The sequence below is a fragment of the Scyliorhinus canicula genome, chromosome 9, assembly GCF_902713615.1.
Source record: "Scyliorhinus canicula chromosome 9, sScyCan1.1, whole genome shotgun sequence".
Classification (NCBI taxonomy): Eukaryota; Metazoa; Chordata; class Chondrichthyes; order Carcharhiniformes; family Scyliorhinidae; genus Scyliorhinus; species Scyliorhinus canicula.
Window position 1 is genome coordinate 17,075,352 of NC_052154.1, and position 20,128 is coordinate 17,095,479.

At 45.9% G+C, this 20,128-nt stretch overlaps 1 protein-coding gene across 1 annotated transcript; it reads right to left on the reverse strand.

Moving 5' to 3' along the window:
- Positions 1-298: 298 nt before the first annotated feature.
- On the reverse strand, positions 299-18,324 carry gins2 (GINS complex subunit 2). The gene is made up of 5 exons (XM_038806284.1): positions 18,120-18,324; positions 14,451-14,565; positions 11,944-12,043; positions 8,759-8,885; positions 299-1,520 (listed from the first exon to the last, which is right to left on the reverse strand). The coding sequence occupies exons 1-5, from the start codon at positions 18,207-18,209 to the stop codon at positions 1,395-1,397; spliced, it is 558 nt and encodes a 185-aa protein (XP_038662212.1). The 5' UTR covers positions 18,210-18,324; the 3' UTR covers positions 299-1,394.
- Between the last annotated feature and the right edge of the window lie 1,804 nt (positions 18,325-20,128).

Below are 20,128 nucleotides of genomic sequence, written 5' to 3' on the forward strand. Positions count from 1 at the left end.
CTGCACACTAAAGTCCCAAGCTCCTCTTGCAGTTTCCTCTTTCTTCCTTACCTGAAGGGGTCAGTGCAGAGACTTTCTGCTCTTCTTGAAGGCTCTGGGTATTTATTTTTGAGTCCCGTTGGTAGATGGATGATGCCAGGAGTCTTCCTGGCACAAACTGTCCCACAATCAGCAAAGGAATGATCCAGGCCACCCCCCCCCGCCCCCAAACCTATCACCCTGGTTTACAATAGAAAGGGAATCGAAGCTGGAACCCTCCAAATGTGTGAGCCTCACAGAAACGATCTTCACCTCAGAGTTGCTGAGTTAACCACTATTTTTAAACTTTATTTTTCAAAATTCTTCCAGATTTAGTTAAAAATATGAACAGGACAAATGCAAGTAAAAGCAGATACTCATTCTAAAAAGGACAGCAGATAGATATACGGTGACGTCAGGCACTGGGCTAGCATTATTTTAAAAGACCATTGTTAAACCCAAATCCACTACTTATCTCTGTCGCTTTTACCACCCGCCCCCCCCACCTTCACTTCATTTTTATATTTTAAACCATGATGTTAAATCTGACGGACCAGTTAGCAGAAGTAAATCTACGGTAAAGGATTGGGAGACAGAATCGGAAACCTTTGGAACTGTGTCTCTGAAGAAGAAACGTCTGCTGAAGGGCTGAATTCAAAGCGTTAACTTTTCCCCTTGCAGCTTTATTTCCCATCAATCGCTGTTTCCATCTCAGATCTCCAGGGTGGTATTTCTCACCCCTCTTTCTGCATCGCCCTCCCCAGTCAGGCGGGACCGATCGGCAAGGAACCTGATGGGGGTTTGTGCACCGCTTTGCCTGAACTGAAATCGCCAATGGCCGACTCATTTAAAATGACCTGTGCAGAGAGAAGTCACCAGGGGCTGGGGCACCTATTTTGTTCCTGGGGAAGGGGGGCTTGAAAAGTGAAGACTGAGGAGTGAACGCAATAGAGATCCTGGAAAATGATGAAGGTTTTGATAGGGTAGGTATAGAGAAGATGTTGCACACAAAGCCAGAACTAGGAGGTCATAAAAATAAAAGCTCATCGATCAAATAGGAAATTCAGGAGAAGCTTCCTTAACTGCAGAGTGGTGAGAATGTGGAACTCACTACCTCAGGGAGTTGAGGCAAACAGCATTGATGCAGACAAGGGGAAGCTGAATCGGTATACGAGGGAGGAAGGAATAGAAGGATCCGATTGGTTTAGAGAGAGAACAGCAGGAGGAGGCCCGCGTGCAGTGTAAACATCTGTACAGACCTGGTGGCCTGGATAGCCTATTCTCATGACATAAATACATTTTATGGTTTAAAAGTCGCTCAGTATCGTTCCCCCTCTCCATTTCCCCTCCTCCAGACTTTCCTCAAAGAAAGCAGTTTAATAGTCCTGAGATTGAGCCTCCTCTCCAGGTTGAAGGTTCGCACGGAGCCTGTGCATCTGATTCAGCGATTCAGTAAGGAATGTCCCGATTGTGTTAATCTCCATTAGTGTGAGGTTGTCCAGCTGGGATGGGAAGTAAAAGAAAAGTGAACGATTATTAAAACTTTCCGCCTGAACCTTTATCCAAAAAAACAAAAACAAAATCATAATAGTCAGCCATGTCTATTTTCCACTGGGAGCTATTAGTACAGCGCTCACAAACACAGGCGCTCAGAGTCTGTAAAGTGAAGCAGGGGCTCCGCATTCAGATAGGAGACTGCACTTTTGTACAGTTACTGCAATCCTCGGGCAAATGCCCATTTGCAGCATCTTTCCCCACCTGTTCCAAATAGAAAAGGGCTGGAGTCTCACTGGGATCAATTCTCACAGCATTTCCTACATCGCTCTACCCCCACCCCTCCCCCAAGATATCAACAACAACAAATTGCATTCATCTAGCACCTTGGAAGTAATGACCACTTCCCATGGTGCTTCACAGGTGCATTATGTAACAAAATACAACAATGAACCATATTAGGAGATATTCGGGCCGATGACCAAAAGCTTGGGCAAAGACGTAGGTTTGATGGCGTGTCTGAAAGGAGGGAGAAGAGGAGGAGAGACTGGAGGAGAGATTTCCTGAGCTTCGGTCTAAGGCAGCTAAAGGCACAAGCACCATTGGTGTTGTCATTAAAATTAGGATATCGGGTGTGGCTATCTCGGAGGGTTGTGGGTCTGAGGGAGGGAGGGGCAAGGCTAGGGAGGGATTCAAAAACAAAGATGATAATTCTGCCAGACCTGCTGGGTTTGTCCAGCACTTTTGGTTTCTTTGTCAGATTTCCAGTATTTTGCTTTTATTGAAGTCAGCCAGGTGTCCACTCCCAAGGTAACAAAGGCTTTAACAAGGGTTTCACCACAGAGGACCTGATTGTAGTTGGACAATATTACGGAGGTGGAAATATAGCAGCTTTCATGGTGACATGGACACAAGGCACATCCCCTGGGTCTGTGTGACTCAGTACTTGACCATGTGACATGATGACAAAGCATGAGGTAGTGATGAGGAATGCAACGACGGCACAGTTCCCCACGGCTCTCTTTCACGTTTATGGGGAGGTGCAATTGTGATGGACCAATAGAATTGGAGTGTCTATTCTGATGGACCAATAGAGTTGACGTGCCTATTCTGATGGACCAATAAGATTAGGGTGCCTATTGTGCTGAGCCAATAGGATTGGAGTGCATATTCTGATGGACCAATAGGATTGGGGTGCCTATTCTGAAGGACCAATAGGATTGGGGTGCCTATTCTGATGGACCAATAGAATTGGAGTGTATATTCGTATTAACCTATAGGATTCCTGGCCCGAGGTCAGTGTCCGTGTGGAGTTTGCACATCCATCCCGTGTCTGCATGGGTTTTGCCCCCACAACCCAAAGATGTGCAGGTTAGGTGGATTGGCCAAGCTAAATTGCCCCTTAAATGGAAAAAATGAATTGGGTATTTTAAATTTATTTTTAAAAAAATAACCAATAGGATTAGACAGCTTATTTTGATGGGCCATTAGGATTGAAGAGCCTATTCTGATAAACCAATAGTATTAGTGGGCCTATTTTGATGGGCCAATAGAATTGGCTTTCCTATTGTGCTGGACCAATAGGATTGAAGGGCTTATTTTGATGACCCATTAGGATTGAAGGGCCTATTCTGCTGGACGAATAGAAAGAAGAGCGTATTTTGATAAAGCAAAGGATGAGATGGCCTACTTTGATGGACCAATTAGATTGGGCAGCACGGTAGCACAGTAGTTAGCATTGTTGCTTCACAGCTCTAGGTACACAGGTTCGATTCCCAGCTTGGGTCACTGTCTGCAGAGTCTGCACGTTCTCCCCATGTCTCCGTGGGTTTCCTCCGGGTGCTCCGGTTTCCTCCCACAAGTCCCAAAAGACGTGCTTGTTAGGTGAATTGGCGCCGAACAGGCGCCGGAATGTGGCGACTAGGAGATTTGCACAGTAACTTCATTGCAGTGTTAATGTAAGCCTACTTGTAACACTAATAAAGATTATTTTATAACTTCTGAAATTATAAAAAGACTCGCTGTACCTTTTGTGCGCAGGATTTATTGAAACCCAACTCACCAGCTCTCCCTCCAGGCGGCAGAACAATAGGTGAGGGGAACTGAAGCTAGGGGTGGGTCTAAATGGCGAGTTTCTGACGCTCACCACCACAGCCACCCCCCCCCCCCCCCCCCAACGTCTTGCAAGACATCACACAACCAGACAGTCTCCTCAGCGTGCAACAAGAGTTGATATTCGTGCGAGCAACAATGCAGTTTTAACATAGAACATACAGTGCAGAAGGAGGAGGCCTTTCGGCCCATCGAGTCTACACTGACCCACTTAAGCCCTCACTTCCATCCTATCCCTGTAACCCAATAACCCCATCTAACCTTTTTGAACATGAAAGGCAATTTAGCATGACCAATCCACCTAACCTGCACGTCTTTGGACTGTGGGAGGAAACCAGAGCTCCCAGAGGAAACCCACAGACATGGGGAGAACGTGCAGACTCCGCACAGACAGCGACCCAGCGGGGAATCGAACCTGGGACCCCGGTGCTGCGAAGCCCAGTGCTAACCACTGTGCTACCGTGCTGCCCAAGATTTTATAACCAAGATTTATGACGCTATTGATTTTGTCAGATAAACATAGGTGTAAAAGAAGTATTTGTCTCTCAGAAGAGTAGTACTGCGATATTTTAAACACATATTTAGAATGTTTCAAATAAACCCGGTCCCTTGTAGAATCAACGTTTATAATGTGAAAACGCCAAGTTTTGTTTTTGGCACGAATTAATAATTGAGTTCCAAATTTAAAGGATGAATGCACGCTGGCATCAACGGTTTAAGAATAAAACGGATGAACAGCGAATAGAATCTAGGCTTATATTGGCTACTTGATTTGGTTAATTCAGCAGTGAAAAAGCAGGAAAATATTAATGTTGCGTAAGTTGCTCATTAATTCAGGTGAGTTTTTTCACGGTGGCGAGCGACAGAGAGGTGGTCTGTGGGAGTCTCCTGCCCCACTTAAGTGGTCCACAGACAAAACAATTTGAGAATGTAGCTGGAATGAACAGGGTTCAGAGTTGCACTCAGTAGTGTGCCTATGAAATCGACTGGAGGAAGCATCTGATAGGTTAGTGCTACTGTTATAGATATACATATAGAATCGTTCATGGCTTTTTTTTCTTGTTCATCCACGGAATGTGGACATTGGTTGTCCATTGCATTGCCGTTCGACTGCGCTTGGCCATTTCAGAGGGCAGTTCAGAGTCAACCACATTGCCGTGGCTCTGGAGTCACATGTAGGCCAGACCAGGTAAGGGCGGCAGATTTCCTTCCCGAAAGGACAACTGTGAACCAGATGAGACTAGCTTTATATTCCACATTTTGTTTTTTGTTTTTTTAGTTTTATTTTTATTTTTATAAATTTAGAGTACCCAATTATTTTTTCCAATTAAGGGGCAATTTAGTGTGGCCAATCCACCTATCCTGCACATCTTTTGGGTTGTGGGGGCGAAACCCACGCAGACACGGGGAGAATGTGCAAACTCCACACGGACAGTGACCCAGAGCCGGGATTCGAACCCGGGTCCTCAGCGCCGTAGGCAACAATGCTAACCACTGTACCACCGTGCTGCCCCTATATTCCACATTTAACTGAATTCTCAGTCAGCTGCCGTGCTGGGATTTGAACCCGTGTCCCCAGAGCATTACTAGCCCAGCGACGTTACCATTCAGCCACCATGTCAGCTCAGCAGGTTTCACTCAACGACGTATTGTTGGAAGGGCAGTCACTCCAGTCGTATCGGAATACAACAACTCTGTATTACAGCAACACATTTCCCTCAGAGACTCCATTATTTTACATCCAGCAAGGTCCCCTGGCTATTCATTCTGATTTTAGTTTCAACAGGAAATGATCCGCAACCGAAGATTCTCACCAGAACTATACCGTGTGGTGGATGGCAATCACCTGCCCCCAACACAACGTGGGAGAGGTGCTGCAGTCATGGCATTGATAGCACAGCTTAGAGGCACAGGTAACTTCCAACAGTGAAAATCCCCTAATTGCTCAGTCGGTAGTTATTGAATAGCAGGGCATTGAACATAGTCATTTGAATTAGCAGCAGGGCAACCTGTGGGCCAAGCTTAGTGAAGTCCTCTCAGTTAGGATTGATTTGATGTGTAATTACTGGCCACGATGATTGGATGTGCAGGGGATAAGCAACCAGAAACTGCGTGATAATTCATCCGATCATATAGCCCACGTGAGCCTAGATCTTCCCCCTGTCCATTGTTCATCCATTTTATTCTTAAACAGGTTAATGCCAGTGTAACAATAGCGGCCATCGGAAATTTGCGGCTGATTATCTGTGTGCAGAGTTACGGATACTGGTGCTTCTGAATCTCAGCAACGGATGGGAGGAGACTGGAGCAAGTCGCATCTACAGTGCTGCGCTCCAACTTGAATCAGGTTTGCTGATACAAAGGGGGGGGGGGGGCACTCATTCATCGAGAACCGACCTGTCCAGTTCACCTAACCTGACCCTGCTCCCACAAAGCCCCTGAAAAGCCTTTTCACCAGTTCTTTTTCTTCATGCTCAGTCTCCACTGCACATCATTGTAGAACAAACAGAGATATACAGAGAATCACAGAATGTTTACAGCGCAGGAGGCCATTTGGCTCATCACGTCTCTATTAGACCTACTCAGCTAGTCACACTCCACTACCTTTCCCCCAGAGCCCTTCAAATCATTTCTCCAGATTCCAATTCCACTTTGAAAGCGATAATTGACCCCGTCTCCACCACACTCACAGACAACACATTCCAGATCCTAACCAATCGCTATGTGAATCTGCCTCCACCACACTCACAGACAGTGCATTCCAGATCCTAACCACCCGGTGTATGAATCTGCCTCCACCACACTCTCAGGCAGTGCATTCCCAATCTCTTATTTTAAAAAGAAATTTCCCTCATGTCACCTCTGGCTTTTTTACCAATCCCGTTTAAATCGGTGTCTTCTGCTTCTCACCTCTTCTCCCAACAGGAACAGTTTCGCGCTCGACTGTCTAGACCCCTCATGATTTTGAACACCTCTATCAAATCTCCTCTCACCCTTGAAACTCCAATGTCGCAAATCAGTTCACTAAAGTCTCAAATACAAACCACTTTGGTTTTGAATTAGTTTCTGAGGTTTAGAGCTAGTCACTGAAAATCTCACCAGCAGGAGGTGATTCCGAGCGCTCCTGTCGATGACTGGCTTGCACAATGTTACTTTGCAACTCGGTTACAACTGAAGAACAGCAACCTCTAGTGGCAAAGGAAATGTACAAACAGTCCAAAGCAGTCGACAAATTGACTATGGGGCATTTGGAACTATTGTTTACAAAAATAGGCAAACGTTTTTAGTTAATGCCCTCAAACAGCATGAAAATGTTGCCAGAATCCTCTCAGTAGTCACTGCCCTGGAAGCACTGTGGACCTTTAATTGTCTTCCAAGTGTAAGCTGTTGTTGCAGTTGAGGGTAACACCACCTCACTCGGGTTCCTCAATCCTTGTCCAGTGAAGGAGAGGAAGGGACGGTGCTGGTTTGTGGAAAAGCTGGAAACAATGTCTCAATGTAACATCGGCTCGAGGGAAAAACAGACTTTAAAAAAATGGGGATAACTTGGAATAACAAAGAGGACATTTGAATATTTTGGACGGTGGGAGGGGAATAATGGTCACGGGCAGACGCCGTTAGGAAGTAATTCAGAACCCAAGCCTCAGCTCAGTCCCCATCTCCCTCAAATTCAAAGCAACCGCATGCTTAATAGTGGTGCATCTCTGACCACTTCCCTGTGTCCCTCAGCACTGACACCCTCTCCCGCCCCTTCCTTGGATAATACTCTCTCCTCACTCACTTTAAACTACCCAACCCCGAGCCCTCCAAACTCTGCAGTTCTTCCAAATGCGCTGTATTGGATCTATGGTAAAAACAAGCTATGCTTTGCAACGGGGGCAACAGCTGGGTGGAATTGAAATTCGCTAAATAAAATCTGGAATTATAAAGCTAGTCTCAGCAATGGTGACCGTGAAACTATCATCGGTTTGTAAAAACCTTTCTGGTTCACCAATGACCCTTCAGGGAAGGACACCTGCCATTCTTACCCATCTAGCTTGCATGCGACTCCAGTCCTTACGCTAATGTGGTTCCCTGTTTACTGCTCTCTGAAGTGGCCTAGCATGCCACCCAGTTTAAGGACAATTAGAGATGGGCAACAAGTATTGGCCTTTCCAGCTCCATCCACTCACCATAAAGGAATTTAAAAGGCGTTGTCTTATCTGGTGTTCAGTAGGTACAGCTGCGAATCAGCCAATCTGCTGGATCGCATCAAATACTTGCAAATCTTTCTCAGTTGCCCACAACCCAGTGGAGATAGCACTGCCTTCCTGCTTCTTGTATCAATTATCCAAAATCAACACGGTAGAGGCAGATTCATACAGCTTTCCTGCAGCCCCTCCCCACCCACCACCTCCTGCTAAACCAGGCTGCTTACAACCTTCATTCAGCCGCAAGAGATACTAAGCCCATGTCCTTGAAATTACTAGGACCAATGACAATATCCCCGTTATTGGGGATATCCATTTCAGTCTCCGTCACCCTCAAGCTGTGCCTCTCTCACCCCTAAACCCAACTGTTGCAGTGTTATCACTTCCCAAACACCAGCCATCCCAAAATCTTCAGCTTCTCCACGTTCCAGTACAGGTATTGTACACCGCAGCAAATCACCCCGTCACCCTGACCTAGAATGGTCCCCAGTCACCGAAAGCCTCCAATTTAAATTTCCCAAACCTAAATCCCTTCACGAAACTTGCTTCTCACCATCACTGTGTAAGCTCCCACAGTCACCCTGAAAAACTCTGCAGTCTGCAAGCTAACTTGGACACTCTGCATTCGGCTAGCTAACAGTGGTGCCTCAGCCTCCATCTTTGAAAATCCCTCCTCAACAATGTCCCCCTCATCACCCCTTCTCCTTGCTGAGCCACCTCTTTGCCGCAGTTTACAGATATTCCTTGAAAACTCTCTCTCTCTCCATCTTTGATCTCCTGCTGCTTTTACTTTTGTTGATCGAGCCTTCATGAAGCCTTAGTGGACTTTCCCGATGCTAAAGGGCTCCAGATGCCTGGAAGCTATCAAAATGAAGACCGTGAGAGCCAGGTTTTCAAGTTGGAAACGGTAAGAGGCGCCAGGTGAGAACATCGGAGTCTCCTACCTTAGCGTGCACCTCCTGCTGATTCACAAAATTATCCGCAGACAACCGCAGCTTTGCAATGCGAGTATCCCAAGTGTCTTTTATTAAGGTCCGGATCTCATCAGCTTTGGGAATGTTATCTGAGGCACTGGAGAGGGAGAGTAAATACACTTAGAGTTACTGCATCGCCACTCACAAACCGGTAAACCGACGAGCAAGCACATTAAAAAAAAAAATCTTTATTGTCACAAGTAGGCTTACATTAGCACTGCAGTGAAGTTACTGTGAAAAGCTACCTAGTCGCCACACTCCGGCGCCTGTTTGGGTACACTGAGGGAGAATTCAGAATGTCCAAATTACCTAACAGCACATCCTTCCGGATTTGTGCTCCCTCACGGCGCCAAGGTACCAATTTCGATCCTGGCTCTGGGTCACTATCTGTGTGGAGTTTGCACATTCTCCCTGTGTTTGCGTGGGTTTCGCCCCCACAACCCAAAAGATGTGCAGGCTAGGTGTGTGAATGCGTCTCTAATTCACTTGTCTCTCAGTCCGGAAGAAACGGTCTCGAACACGTTCGTACTTTAGAAAATTCTTTATTGCGATCGGGGCAGCCCTCTAGGTATTCCAAAGAACCACCTCTGAGAGTGCCAAAGTTTTGCTCAAAACATCCTTTTTTTATATGTTTTTTTAAGAGGGCTGTCCCTTGCATTCACTTGAGCTTGCCCCCATTACAAAGCATAGCTTGTTTTTACCATAGATCCAATACATGATTAACTTGTTATTGCCATAATTTCGATACATGATTTTACAGGCTTTGAGGTTATCTATTGGCACATGAGTATGTAGTAGTTTTAGCAAAAACAGCAGGTGTTTAGCCACAGTATCAACGGCTCCCACATTTCATATTCCGTCATCCAGCCATCTTCCTTGTTTCTCAAGGCTATTCGGCCTTAAGTCATGAGTCGGCTCACAAATTCAATAACAACTCCCTGATTTGTAACTTTCCACTAATGTGTCCCATTAATTCTGGCTTGTTCTAGCTATTAACCCTTGCTTCACATTCTCAGGTGGATTGGCCACGCTAAATTGCCCCTTAATTGGAAAAAATGAATTGGGTACTCTAAATTTATTTTTAAAAAATTACTCCTTTAAAAGTGTATCACCTCACACTTTTCAGTCAATTTGCTCAAGAAACTCACAATCTCACTCCGAGTTCCAAACCTGCATCCTCATTCTTTTGGGTGAAGATGGGTCTGAAGTATTCATTCCACACCCTACCAATGTCCTCCAGCTACACCTGCAGATTTCCCCCTCGGTCCCTAATAACCCATACTCTTACATTATAACGTGCTCAGACCAAACATACTACCTCAGAACATTCTTACGTGGCTCCATGGCGATACATTCCAAAGGGCCGAATTGCATCAGGTAGAGGAGCTTTCAAGTCAGTTGCAATTGGGATCATCTCCAGTTGTCATGAGTTTTACAGGTGGACAAAAGAAAGGTCACCTCCCCAAAAATAGTTTGAAAAATAAGTATATATGGAGCAATGACCATCCATGTCCTAACCAAGATTATTCACCTGAAAGATAAAAATTAGGAGTGAAGCCGAGCAGGCTTCAAAACAGAAAAAGGGTCACCTCTTCCCCTCTTCAGTTTGCCCAACTCCAGTCCGCCTGCTCCTTGCCTTAGTCAATGCTGCTTTGGATTGGCCACACGCAGGACATGTAGAACAGTGGAGAGTGATGCTCCTATTCCCCCCCCCCCAACCTTTTTGGGGGTGAGTTTTCAGAGAAAACGATGGACAGAAGGGGCGTCTGATCTAAGCTCGGAGCCCGATCTAATGCCAGCGATCCAGTGACGTGGGCAAACACCAGCATGAAACCCTGTCCCATACAAGTGGTGCGAGGTGACATCCAAATGGGCCAATGTGTAAGGAAAGGATCCGACGCTTCTACGCATATCAAACGCAAAGATTTTTACTGTTCTATTTGTTGTTCAAATTACACTTTCAGCAGTTTTAATTGCTTTATAAACGATTAATCAGAAGAGGAATGAGCAAAAGGAAGCAATCTGCAGTGTCAATGGCAACATCTCCCAAAATATTCAGCACCAGAAGCCAGCAGAATCAAGGCTCTCATGTAAACAGGTTTGCTTTAACTTGGTTAGATTACTTTCAATGTCACAACAAAAAGCATATGGAGCCATAGGATGTCGGTTTGCATCTAGGTCTTCCATATGGTGAATTCCCAAGCCTGTGCATATTGATCAGGGAAATGATGAGCAGCGGGAAGATAAAGAGAGAATTGGCCCATTTAGCATCCAGCACAAGAGTGACACAAGCCGGGCAGAACGGGGAATTGGAGGCGACAGAGGAAATCTGTAAACTTCTCTCGTTTTAAAAAAAGCTCCCTAATTCAATCCTCAATCGGTTCTGGTACACTACAACGGGCCTCAGTGCCATGGGTTAGGGGAGAAGTAAAATCGGCGATAGTTACAGTTCTTTCCATCAAACCAGTCCAGAAGGGGCTGGTTTAGCACACTGGGCTAAATAGCTGGCTTATAATGCAGAACAAGGCAGCAGCGCGGGTTCAATTCCCGTACCAGTCTCTCCGAACAGGCGCCGGGATGTGGTGACTAGGGGCTTTTCACAGTAACTTCATTGAAGCCCACTTGTGACAATAAGCGATTATTATTATTATTATTATTAAGTGTGCCTGTGTATGTACGTGCATGCGTGCCTGTGCATGCATGTACACATGCCCGCGCGTGTACCCGGGCACATGAGTGCATGTCTGTGTGTGCCTGTACACATCGCTGTGTGTATGCACGCACATGTATGTATGCCAGGACACATTCGCAAATATGTGCACATATGTGCACATTGGGGTGTTCACACCCTTGTGTGCCTGTGGATCTATGGGTATCTGTGTGTGCCTGGGAACACATATGCACGTCTGTACGTGCAGTGTGAGGTCAGACACAGACCAATTGCATATGGTTTGGTTTGGATCTCAACCCATCACAGTTAAATTTCCAATTCTCACTGCCAAGGTTAACACACAGATTAGGGCCAGTTAGGAGGAGGAATGGGAGGTTGAGCAGCATCCTTAGCAAGAAGGTAACACATTAACACGAGGAATGAACAGGAAAGAGATGTAGTGCACTGCTATTAGAGCAATTGTTGGGTTCTGTGCACAACTTACTGATTCAACAGTAACTTAGTCAGTTCCATGTAGTGTGGATTGGGCATCAGGGTGAAGGTGTCCTCTTTACGTTCCTGTTCTTTGATTTGTTCAAGTTTTTCTAAAGAAAAATAGCAAAATGCTTATATCACCAATACCATTAGTCGTCACTTAAAGTCACACCTTAAAACGATAATTGAAGGCTGCACGAGTGGTAGCACTGATTCAGAAGGCTGTGGATTCAAATACCACTCCAGAGACTTGAGCACAACATCTAGGTTGACACTTCAGCACAGGACTGAGGATGTGCAGCACTGCCATAGGTGCTGTCAAACACAAGGCCCAGTTTCCTCTCGAGTGAGCAAGGAACATCACTGAAACATTACTTGTGCTTCTTTCAATTTAGTGCACTAAACGGGGGAGACTAAATGAAAATTGGGTGACTGCTTTGCAGAACACCTCCGTACAGTGTGCAAGCATAACCCAGTGTTTCAATTTACGTGAATTCTGCACCCCACTCACAATCAGATCTCTCTGTCCTGGACCTCTTACACAGTTCCAAAGATTTTGATTAGGCATTTTAGAGCCCTCCGGACTCAATACCGAGCTCAACAATTGCTAACCAGAACCACAGCCTCCCTTTCCTGGGCAGGAAATACTGGTAATGTTTCATCTGTTCTCATTTGCACCTCCTCTATCTCCATCTTTTCTCGTTCCGTTCCAACCCCATTTTTAGGAAGAGATAATGTTCCCTAGTATTTGGAATTGAGGTTTCAGGGGCGGCATGTGGCGCAGTGGTTAGCACTGGGACTCCGGCGATCCTGGCCCCGGGTCACTGTCCATGTGGAGTTTGCACATTCGCCCAGTGTCTGCGTGGGTTTCGCTCCCACAACCCAAAAGGTGTGCAGGTTAGATGGATTGGCCACGCTAAATTGCCCCTTGATTGGAAAAAAAATTGTGCACTCTAAATTTAAAAAGAAGAAAAATAGAAAGAAAATTTGTATTACAGCATATTGTAATTTACATCAAAATTAAAATTTATTTTAAGAGGGGAAATCTGTTAGAAAAGAATTAATATCCCCTAATACGCAAGTTGGAATTGGGGTTTTAAATATTTAATAGATTTCACATATTGTTCAATAGACTGCACCAATATATAAAGTGGGTACACTGTTCTGTTGTGGTGAAGTGATTACTGAACACAAACCTGGAGTCGAAGAAGTCAAGACTTGCCTCATAGTTCTTATTATATAGAGTTACTATTGGAGCTTATCACCTATTTGTCATTTAATCTCGATTTGTCTTCCTCCTAGCAGAGTTTCCCTTTTGTTCTTTGTCCCCTATCTGTGTACTTGCCATAAACCCATTGCATCTCGAACTTTGTCCGGTTGAAACGTTAACATGTTTTTTTCTCTTCACAGATGCCGTCTGATCTGCTGAGTATTTCCCGCATTTTCTGTGTTTGTTTCAGATTTCCAGCATCTGTGGCATTTTGCTTTTGAGTCACTAGGAGAGATTGCCTAGTCTTCTTCATCTGAATTGAAATTGTAGCTGTGCACAAATGGCTGACGTGCTTCCCACATTACAATAGCGACAACAGGTCAATAATATTTCATCAGCTGCGAGGCTCTCTGGGATGTCCCGAGGTTGAGAAAATGAGAGTCTTTCATTCCTTTACACTGCGGGGTGGCAGCAACCGGCACCATCTCTGAACACAGCAGGCCAAGAATGTCTTGCCTCATGATGAAAAATATATAAAAATGAGCAATCGTGAACTCCTCATCCCCACAGGTGTCGGTGTTTGATCAAGAGTGGTCACAAGGTTGTGAGCTTCAAGCCCGTTTTAGCACATAATCCAATCTGACAATGTGGCAGAGTACAGAGGACGTACCGAACTATAGGAGCTGCTGCTTTTAGATCAGGTGTTACACAGAGACCTTATATGGGCATTAATGCCCCCAGGGCTACATGAAGGGCAAGGGAATTCTCGCAGCCAAAAGGACTAATCGAAATGATCTAGTCATATCTCATTGTTGCTCGCCAAATCTCACAATGCGATGCTTGCCTAGATCGAAAAGGGAACGACATTTCATGACCATGACATCGGCCATGAACATAAGAAATAGGACCATGAGTAGGCCACGCAATCCATCGAACCTGCTCTGCCATTCAATATGATCATGGCTGGTTTTGGGCTTCAGCTCCTTCCGCACTTTGGGTTTGCCTTGAAGGAATGAAGGCTGCTTTACAAATGCAAAACCTTTGTATCACGAAACTGCAGCCGGAGAAACGCGTGGCACTGGGAAGACCAGCGCATTAGGTCACCAACCTGATGCTAGACGTTGACAAGTTGAATGTCTGCCACTTGACAACGGCACTAGCAGAGTCTACCTCAGACCTGGGTAAAACAACCCCCTAACCCCCTCCCAAAACACCCCCAACAAAATGCATGGGGAGCAACAAACAGTATTGTAAATTTACACAAGTTGGTTTCCGATCTGGAGCTCAAACACACCAAGGTGACTCACCCACATCCATCCAATCTGGAACGACAATCCTGCACTTCTGTCGTTGTTTCAGATTAATAGCAAGCCACACAGGAACGTCGACTGGAAGCCCTGGATTGAATGGTCCCAAATCTCCCTGTATACAAAAAGCCATTGAATGCACAACATAGTATCTTAACAGCACAAAAGATGGCTATTCAGCCCCTTGGGTTCATGGATGCAGTTTATACATACATCAAAACACACCATAATTAAATGCCACCAGAAGTGGATTAAACCACGTCATTTGTCCAATTCCTGTTTATGGAGCCTTGCAACACAATTGGTGCTTTGCTTACATAAGCTACTTTTCAAAATAGTTGATTAGCCATGAAACACTTTAGATAATTTCAGCAAGAGACACTTAATATGAACATGCATGTGGACACAGAATTAGGAGCAGGAGTAGGCCATTCAGCCCCTCGAGCCTATTCTACTATTTGATATCATGACTGGATCGGATTGTGCCCTTCACTCCAGTTCCCCTCCCCCCATACCCTTCGACTCCCTTTTCAACCAAGAATCTAATTCAGCCCTAAAAATATTTAATGATCTAAGAAAAATAAATCTCCTCACCACTGCCTTAATTTAATTTTAAACAGCGTACCATAATTTCAAAATTAATTTTCATAGGATGCTGGCATTGCTGGTTAGGCCAGCATTTATTGCCCATCCCTAATTCCCGTAACAGCCTCCCTGAACAGGTGCTGGAATGTGGCGACTAGGGGCTTTTCACAGTAACTTCATTTGAAGCCTACTCATGACAATAAGCGATTTTCATTTTCATTTCATTTCATTTTCATCGCCCTTCAGAAGGTGGTGGTGAGCCACCTTCTTGAACCACTGCAGTCCCTGAACTGTGGCTACACTACTGTGCTGTTGGGTAGTGAGTTCCAGGATTTTGACCCAGCAACAGTGAAAGAATGGCGATATATCTCCAAGCCAGGATGGGGTGCGACTCGGAGGGGGAACCTCTAGGTGGTGGTGTTCCCATATTTCTGTAGCCCTTGTCCTTCTAGATGGTAGTGGTTATAGGTTTGGAAGGTGCTGTCTAAAGAGCTTTGATGAGCCCCTGCAGTGCATCTTGTAGATGGTACACACGGCTGTGGTGGAGGGAGTGAATGTTTGTGGAACGGGTACCAGTCAAGTGGGCTGCTTTGACCTGGATCAAGCTGCTTGATTGTTGTTGGAGCTGCACTCATCCAGGCAAGTGGAGACTATTCCATCACATTCCTGACTTGTGCCTTGTAGATGGTGGACAGGCTCTGGTGCAGTGGTGGCCAGGGGGCCACATGCGGCCCATCTGTGTTCTGAGTGCAGCCCAGGAGACAATTTGTTGACTGTTGCCCACGCCCGATTTCGGTCTTTGCAGTTTTCCTCCTGCCAGTATGACTGAAGTGATATTCATGTAAAGCAAGAGCAATTTGAGCGAGGTGTGTGCTGATGGATCTCACAGTCAATGTTGTGTGCAACTCCCTCTGCATCCAAAGCGTAAAAATGTATTTTGTTTATTACCATTTGAAGTTGACAACAGTTCTATTGTTAGTAACCTTTTACTACAGTATAACTCTTTATTTGCTGTCTGTACGGAGTCTGCACGTTCTCCCCGGGTCTGCGTGGGTTTTCTCCGGGTGCTCCGGTTTCCTTCATCAAGTCCCAAAAGACGTGTTTGTTTTGGTGAATTGGACATTCTGAATTCTCCCTCTGTGTACCTGAACAGAGGCTGGAGTGTGGCGACTAGGGGATTTTCACAGTAACTTCATTGCAGTGTTAATGTAAGCCTACTTGTGACAATAAAGATTATTATTATTAAACATATTCAATCTTATTCATAGGGTCATGGTTAGTCAACATCCCCGATTTCAATTTTGCAGCCCACTGGGTTGAAGGAGGGCACTCATACGGCCCCTCACGAGCCTAGGTTATCTCTCACTGCTCTGCAGGGTCAGGAGGTGAGCTACTCTCTGCAGAACCACCAGCCTCTGATCTGTTCTTGTAGCTACAGTATTTATATGGCGAGCCCAGTTCAGGTTCTGGGTCAATGGTAGCCCCCGGAATTCTGAAGTTAAGGGCCATCTTCTAAGAGACAAAAGAATGCCTTATGCTTTGGGTACAAATGATGCAGTTAATGGGAGGAGCCAGGTCTGTCCGAAAAGGCAGTTGGTCCTCATCTCGACAGAGCTGTTTCAGTTTGGTCCCGAAAGGTCCGTTCTCCAGAGATACTGCAGAGAGAAAAGCCAGTAGAAACCTGGTTGTTCGTGAGTGGTATTTGAAATATATTGGTTTGCTTAATTGGAATATAGTGGCAGACTATTGTTTTCTCTTTCCTTAAGAACTGTTGTAACTGTTAACTGTAAAGCTATTTTTTGTTGCCAATGTGGTTAATTCTGTGTTTAAATTCAAGTTTATTTTAACATTAAAGATACCTATGGATCAGTGTTATCACTTCTGTGCTGCAGTGACATTTCCTCAGTTTTACAAATTGCATATAGCTGGGTTGTCGTCCAGGATCGTGACCACTATCTACACACTATTATAAACTAAAGGTATGAACAGGTACTGATGGTAGGGAAGAACTATTTTTCTTCATTTTGTGGAATTTAGATCAGGCGGGCAACCAAAATGAGAGAAATATTATGAGTTGTGCCTAAGATCAGCAAATGAGAGATTACAAGCCCCATTCGACCAAGTAGATGAGTTGATTTTAATTCTCAAGTGTGACATATGTCAAAACTGATAATGTTTAAATAAAATAAGCAGGATTTGGACAGCTGGGCTGAAAACCTGTCAGGTTACTTGTAGAAAAATCAGGAGTGATTGAGTTAGACTTAGAATCAAAGTGCAACATGTCTAAAGACCTGAAACATTGCTGACCTACTTGTATGCTGGTGTAATAGCTGAATTTCTAAGGCAAAAGCTTTAGCCAAAATGTAGGGGGGTTTCCACTTATACACTAGAATATACAGTAAGTCAGCAAATCTCTACATCTTTCAGTAGGTTTGTAATGTCTCACCAGTAACAGTTTGGAGGGGCTGAAATCCACCCTCTCCCATCATCTCACTTTTACAGGGGGGAGGGGGGGGGGGGGGTTGTTCCTCCTAACCCCAGCTCCCCAAAGCAGGGGAAAAAGAGCCAAAAGATAATATTATAACGTGTTGAGTGCGCAGACAGGAGGGGCTGAATAGCCGCCGTTCTCTGACTCTATCAATGAGCAGCTTTGCGACCAGAGTTCAGCAGCGAGCGGGTGGCCAGGACAAAGATTTGGGATCTTTCTTTTGGATTTTTCTTTTGGTTCAAAGTCAGGGGTCAAGTTACATATGCGATGTGAAAAGAAAGAATAGTTTATTTGGCGGGGGGGGGGGGGGGGGTGGGCAACTTTTTTTTTGGGGGGGGAAACTTTTTATGGGGACGGGCAACATTTTTTTTTGGGGGGGGGCAAGTATTTAAGCTGGGGGGGGGGGGGGGGGCGATCATCTCCAGTATATACAGTAAGTAAATACATGCAGCAAAAGCTTTCAAACCAAAGTCAGTGAGATTCGGATCGATGGGAATTTAATGTGAACAGGGAGTGCGGATTCGGAATAGTTCACCACACGTTCTGGACAGTCTTCCTGCTGCGGAGAACAAGGCAGGAAGGGAGGGCTCACTCACGGTTATTAAGTAGAGCTTATCCAGGCTGAAGTTGGGTATGATGGTCACACTCTGCTTCTCCGCGATAAACTCCACCTCCGAGGGGTCCATGCTGCCCTCGGGTTTAAATATCCCGCTGGAACCCGGAGACAGGGCTGCAGGCGCCAGACACCTTCCCGCGCAAACCCAGCCCCGGAAAGAGCGGCGCTGCCATTCAACCCCGGCCCCTGACTACTGGCCCCGCCCCCCGACTACAGGCCCCGCCCCCCCGACTACCATCCCCGCCACTGACTACAGGCCCCGCCCCCTGACTTCCATCCCCGCCCCTGACTACAGGCTCCGCCCCTGACTACAATCCCCGCCCCTGGCTACAGGCCCCGCCCCCTCACTACAGGCTGCGCCCCCGTCTACAGGCCGTGCCCCCTTGGCCAGAAGCCCCGCCCCCTAAGTACAGGGCCTATCCCTGACTACAGACCCCAGCTACAAGCCCCGCCCCCTGACTATAGGCCACGCCCCCCTGCCAACAGTATCCACCCCTGACTACAGACCACGCCCCCTGCTTAAACGCCGCGCCACCTGACTGCAGGACCCATCCCCATTGCGGGACCCGTCCCTGACTACAGGCCCCTGATTATCGACCCCGCCCCCGGACGACAGGCCGCGCCCCCGACTATAGAACCCGCCCCTAACTACAGAACCCGCCCCCTAACTACAGACATCGCATCCTGACTACAGGACCGATCCCTGACTGCAGGACCCATCCCTGAAAACAGGTCCCTGACTACAAGCCCCGCCCCGTAACTACAGGCAACGCTTCCTGACTACAGGCCCTGCCCCTACCTAACAATATCGCCCCTGACTACAGGCCCCGCCCCCTGACTAAACGCCGCGCCCCCTTAACTACAGGACCCACACCTGACTACAGGCCCCGCCCCCTGATTACAGGACCCATCCCTGACTACAGGACCCATCCCTGACTATAGGCCGCGCCTCCTGACTACAGGCCCGCCCTCTTTGTTGCCCCTCCCCCTCACAGTCACTAACGTACTCTTTTTGAAAGTACGTTTTGATAAAATCTTACCTTTTTTAGAAAAAGATCTTTTTTAAAAGCAATTATTTCTCAACTAAAGTACACTTTTTTTCCTTATCTTTTAATCAACCCCATATAAAACTGCATTTGCTCCAAATTTCGATTGGGAATTAAGGATTGTGCTGGTATATATATTCACAAGTCCCAAAAGACACGCTAATAGGTAATTTGGACATTCTGAATTCTCCCTGTGTACCTGAACAGGCGGCGGAATGTGGCGACTGGGGGCTTTTCACAGTAACTTCATTGCAGTGTCAATGTAAGCCTACTTGTGACAATAAAGATTATTATTATCACTATTATACAACTTCCCTTACCGGCTGAGGTTATTCAGGAACCCCTCACCTTCTCAACCTTGCCTCTCGGCAAAGATGTGGTGATCCTCAGGTTAAATCACCACCATCCAGCTCTCCCCCTCAAAAGAGAAAAGCCGCCGGCGGTCATCTGGGACTATGGCCACTTTACCTACCATATATATAGTGATTACTTTTGCAAAATATTCCTACACATCTTCCAACCAATATCTTGATCTTTTTGATGGGTTGCTTTGTAACGCATATCAAGCAACGTAATAAGCTGTTACTGAATCTTCTGCTGCCACATCCCTTAATACCATAGGCTGCAGGCCATCAGGCCCCGGAAATGTATCTGCCTTTAATTCCAGTCGTTTATTCAATACCTAGTGATGGTTATTGCACCAAGTTCCTCTGCATTTACTTCAGTTTTTGGAATTTTAAAATTATCATCTACCATGAAGACAGAGGACAATGTTGGTTCAGTGCCTCCGCCATCTCTGTGTTCCCCATTATTACCTCACCAGTATTGTCGTCTAACGGGCCAACATTTACTTTAGCTACTCTCTTCCTCTTTATATACTTGGAGAAGCTTTTGGTATCAGTTTTTATGTTTTCTGTAGCTGAGGTAAACACCACAGATAAAT

What these genes read in the sequence shown, in the direction of transcription:
- gins2 (XM_038806284.1), bottom strand. Translation starts at nt 18,209, where the DNA reads ATGGACCCCTCGGAGGTGGAGTTTATCGCGGAGAAGCAGAGTGTGACC. An exon ending in ATAAGCTCTACTTAATAACC is followed by an intron (nt 14,566 to 18,119) that starts GTGAGTGAGCCC and finishes TTTTGTATACAG; the next exon opens with GGAGATTTGGGACCATTCAA. An exon ending in AGCAGGAGGTGCACGCTAAG is followed by an intron (nt 1,521 to 8,758) that starts GTAGGAGACTCC and finishes TTCCCATCCCAG; the next exon opens with CTGGACAACCTCACACTAAT.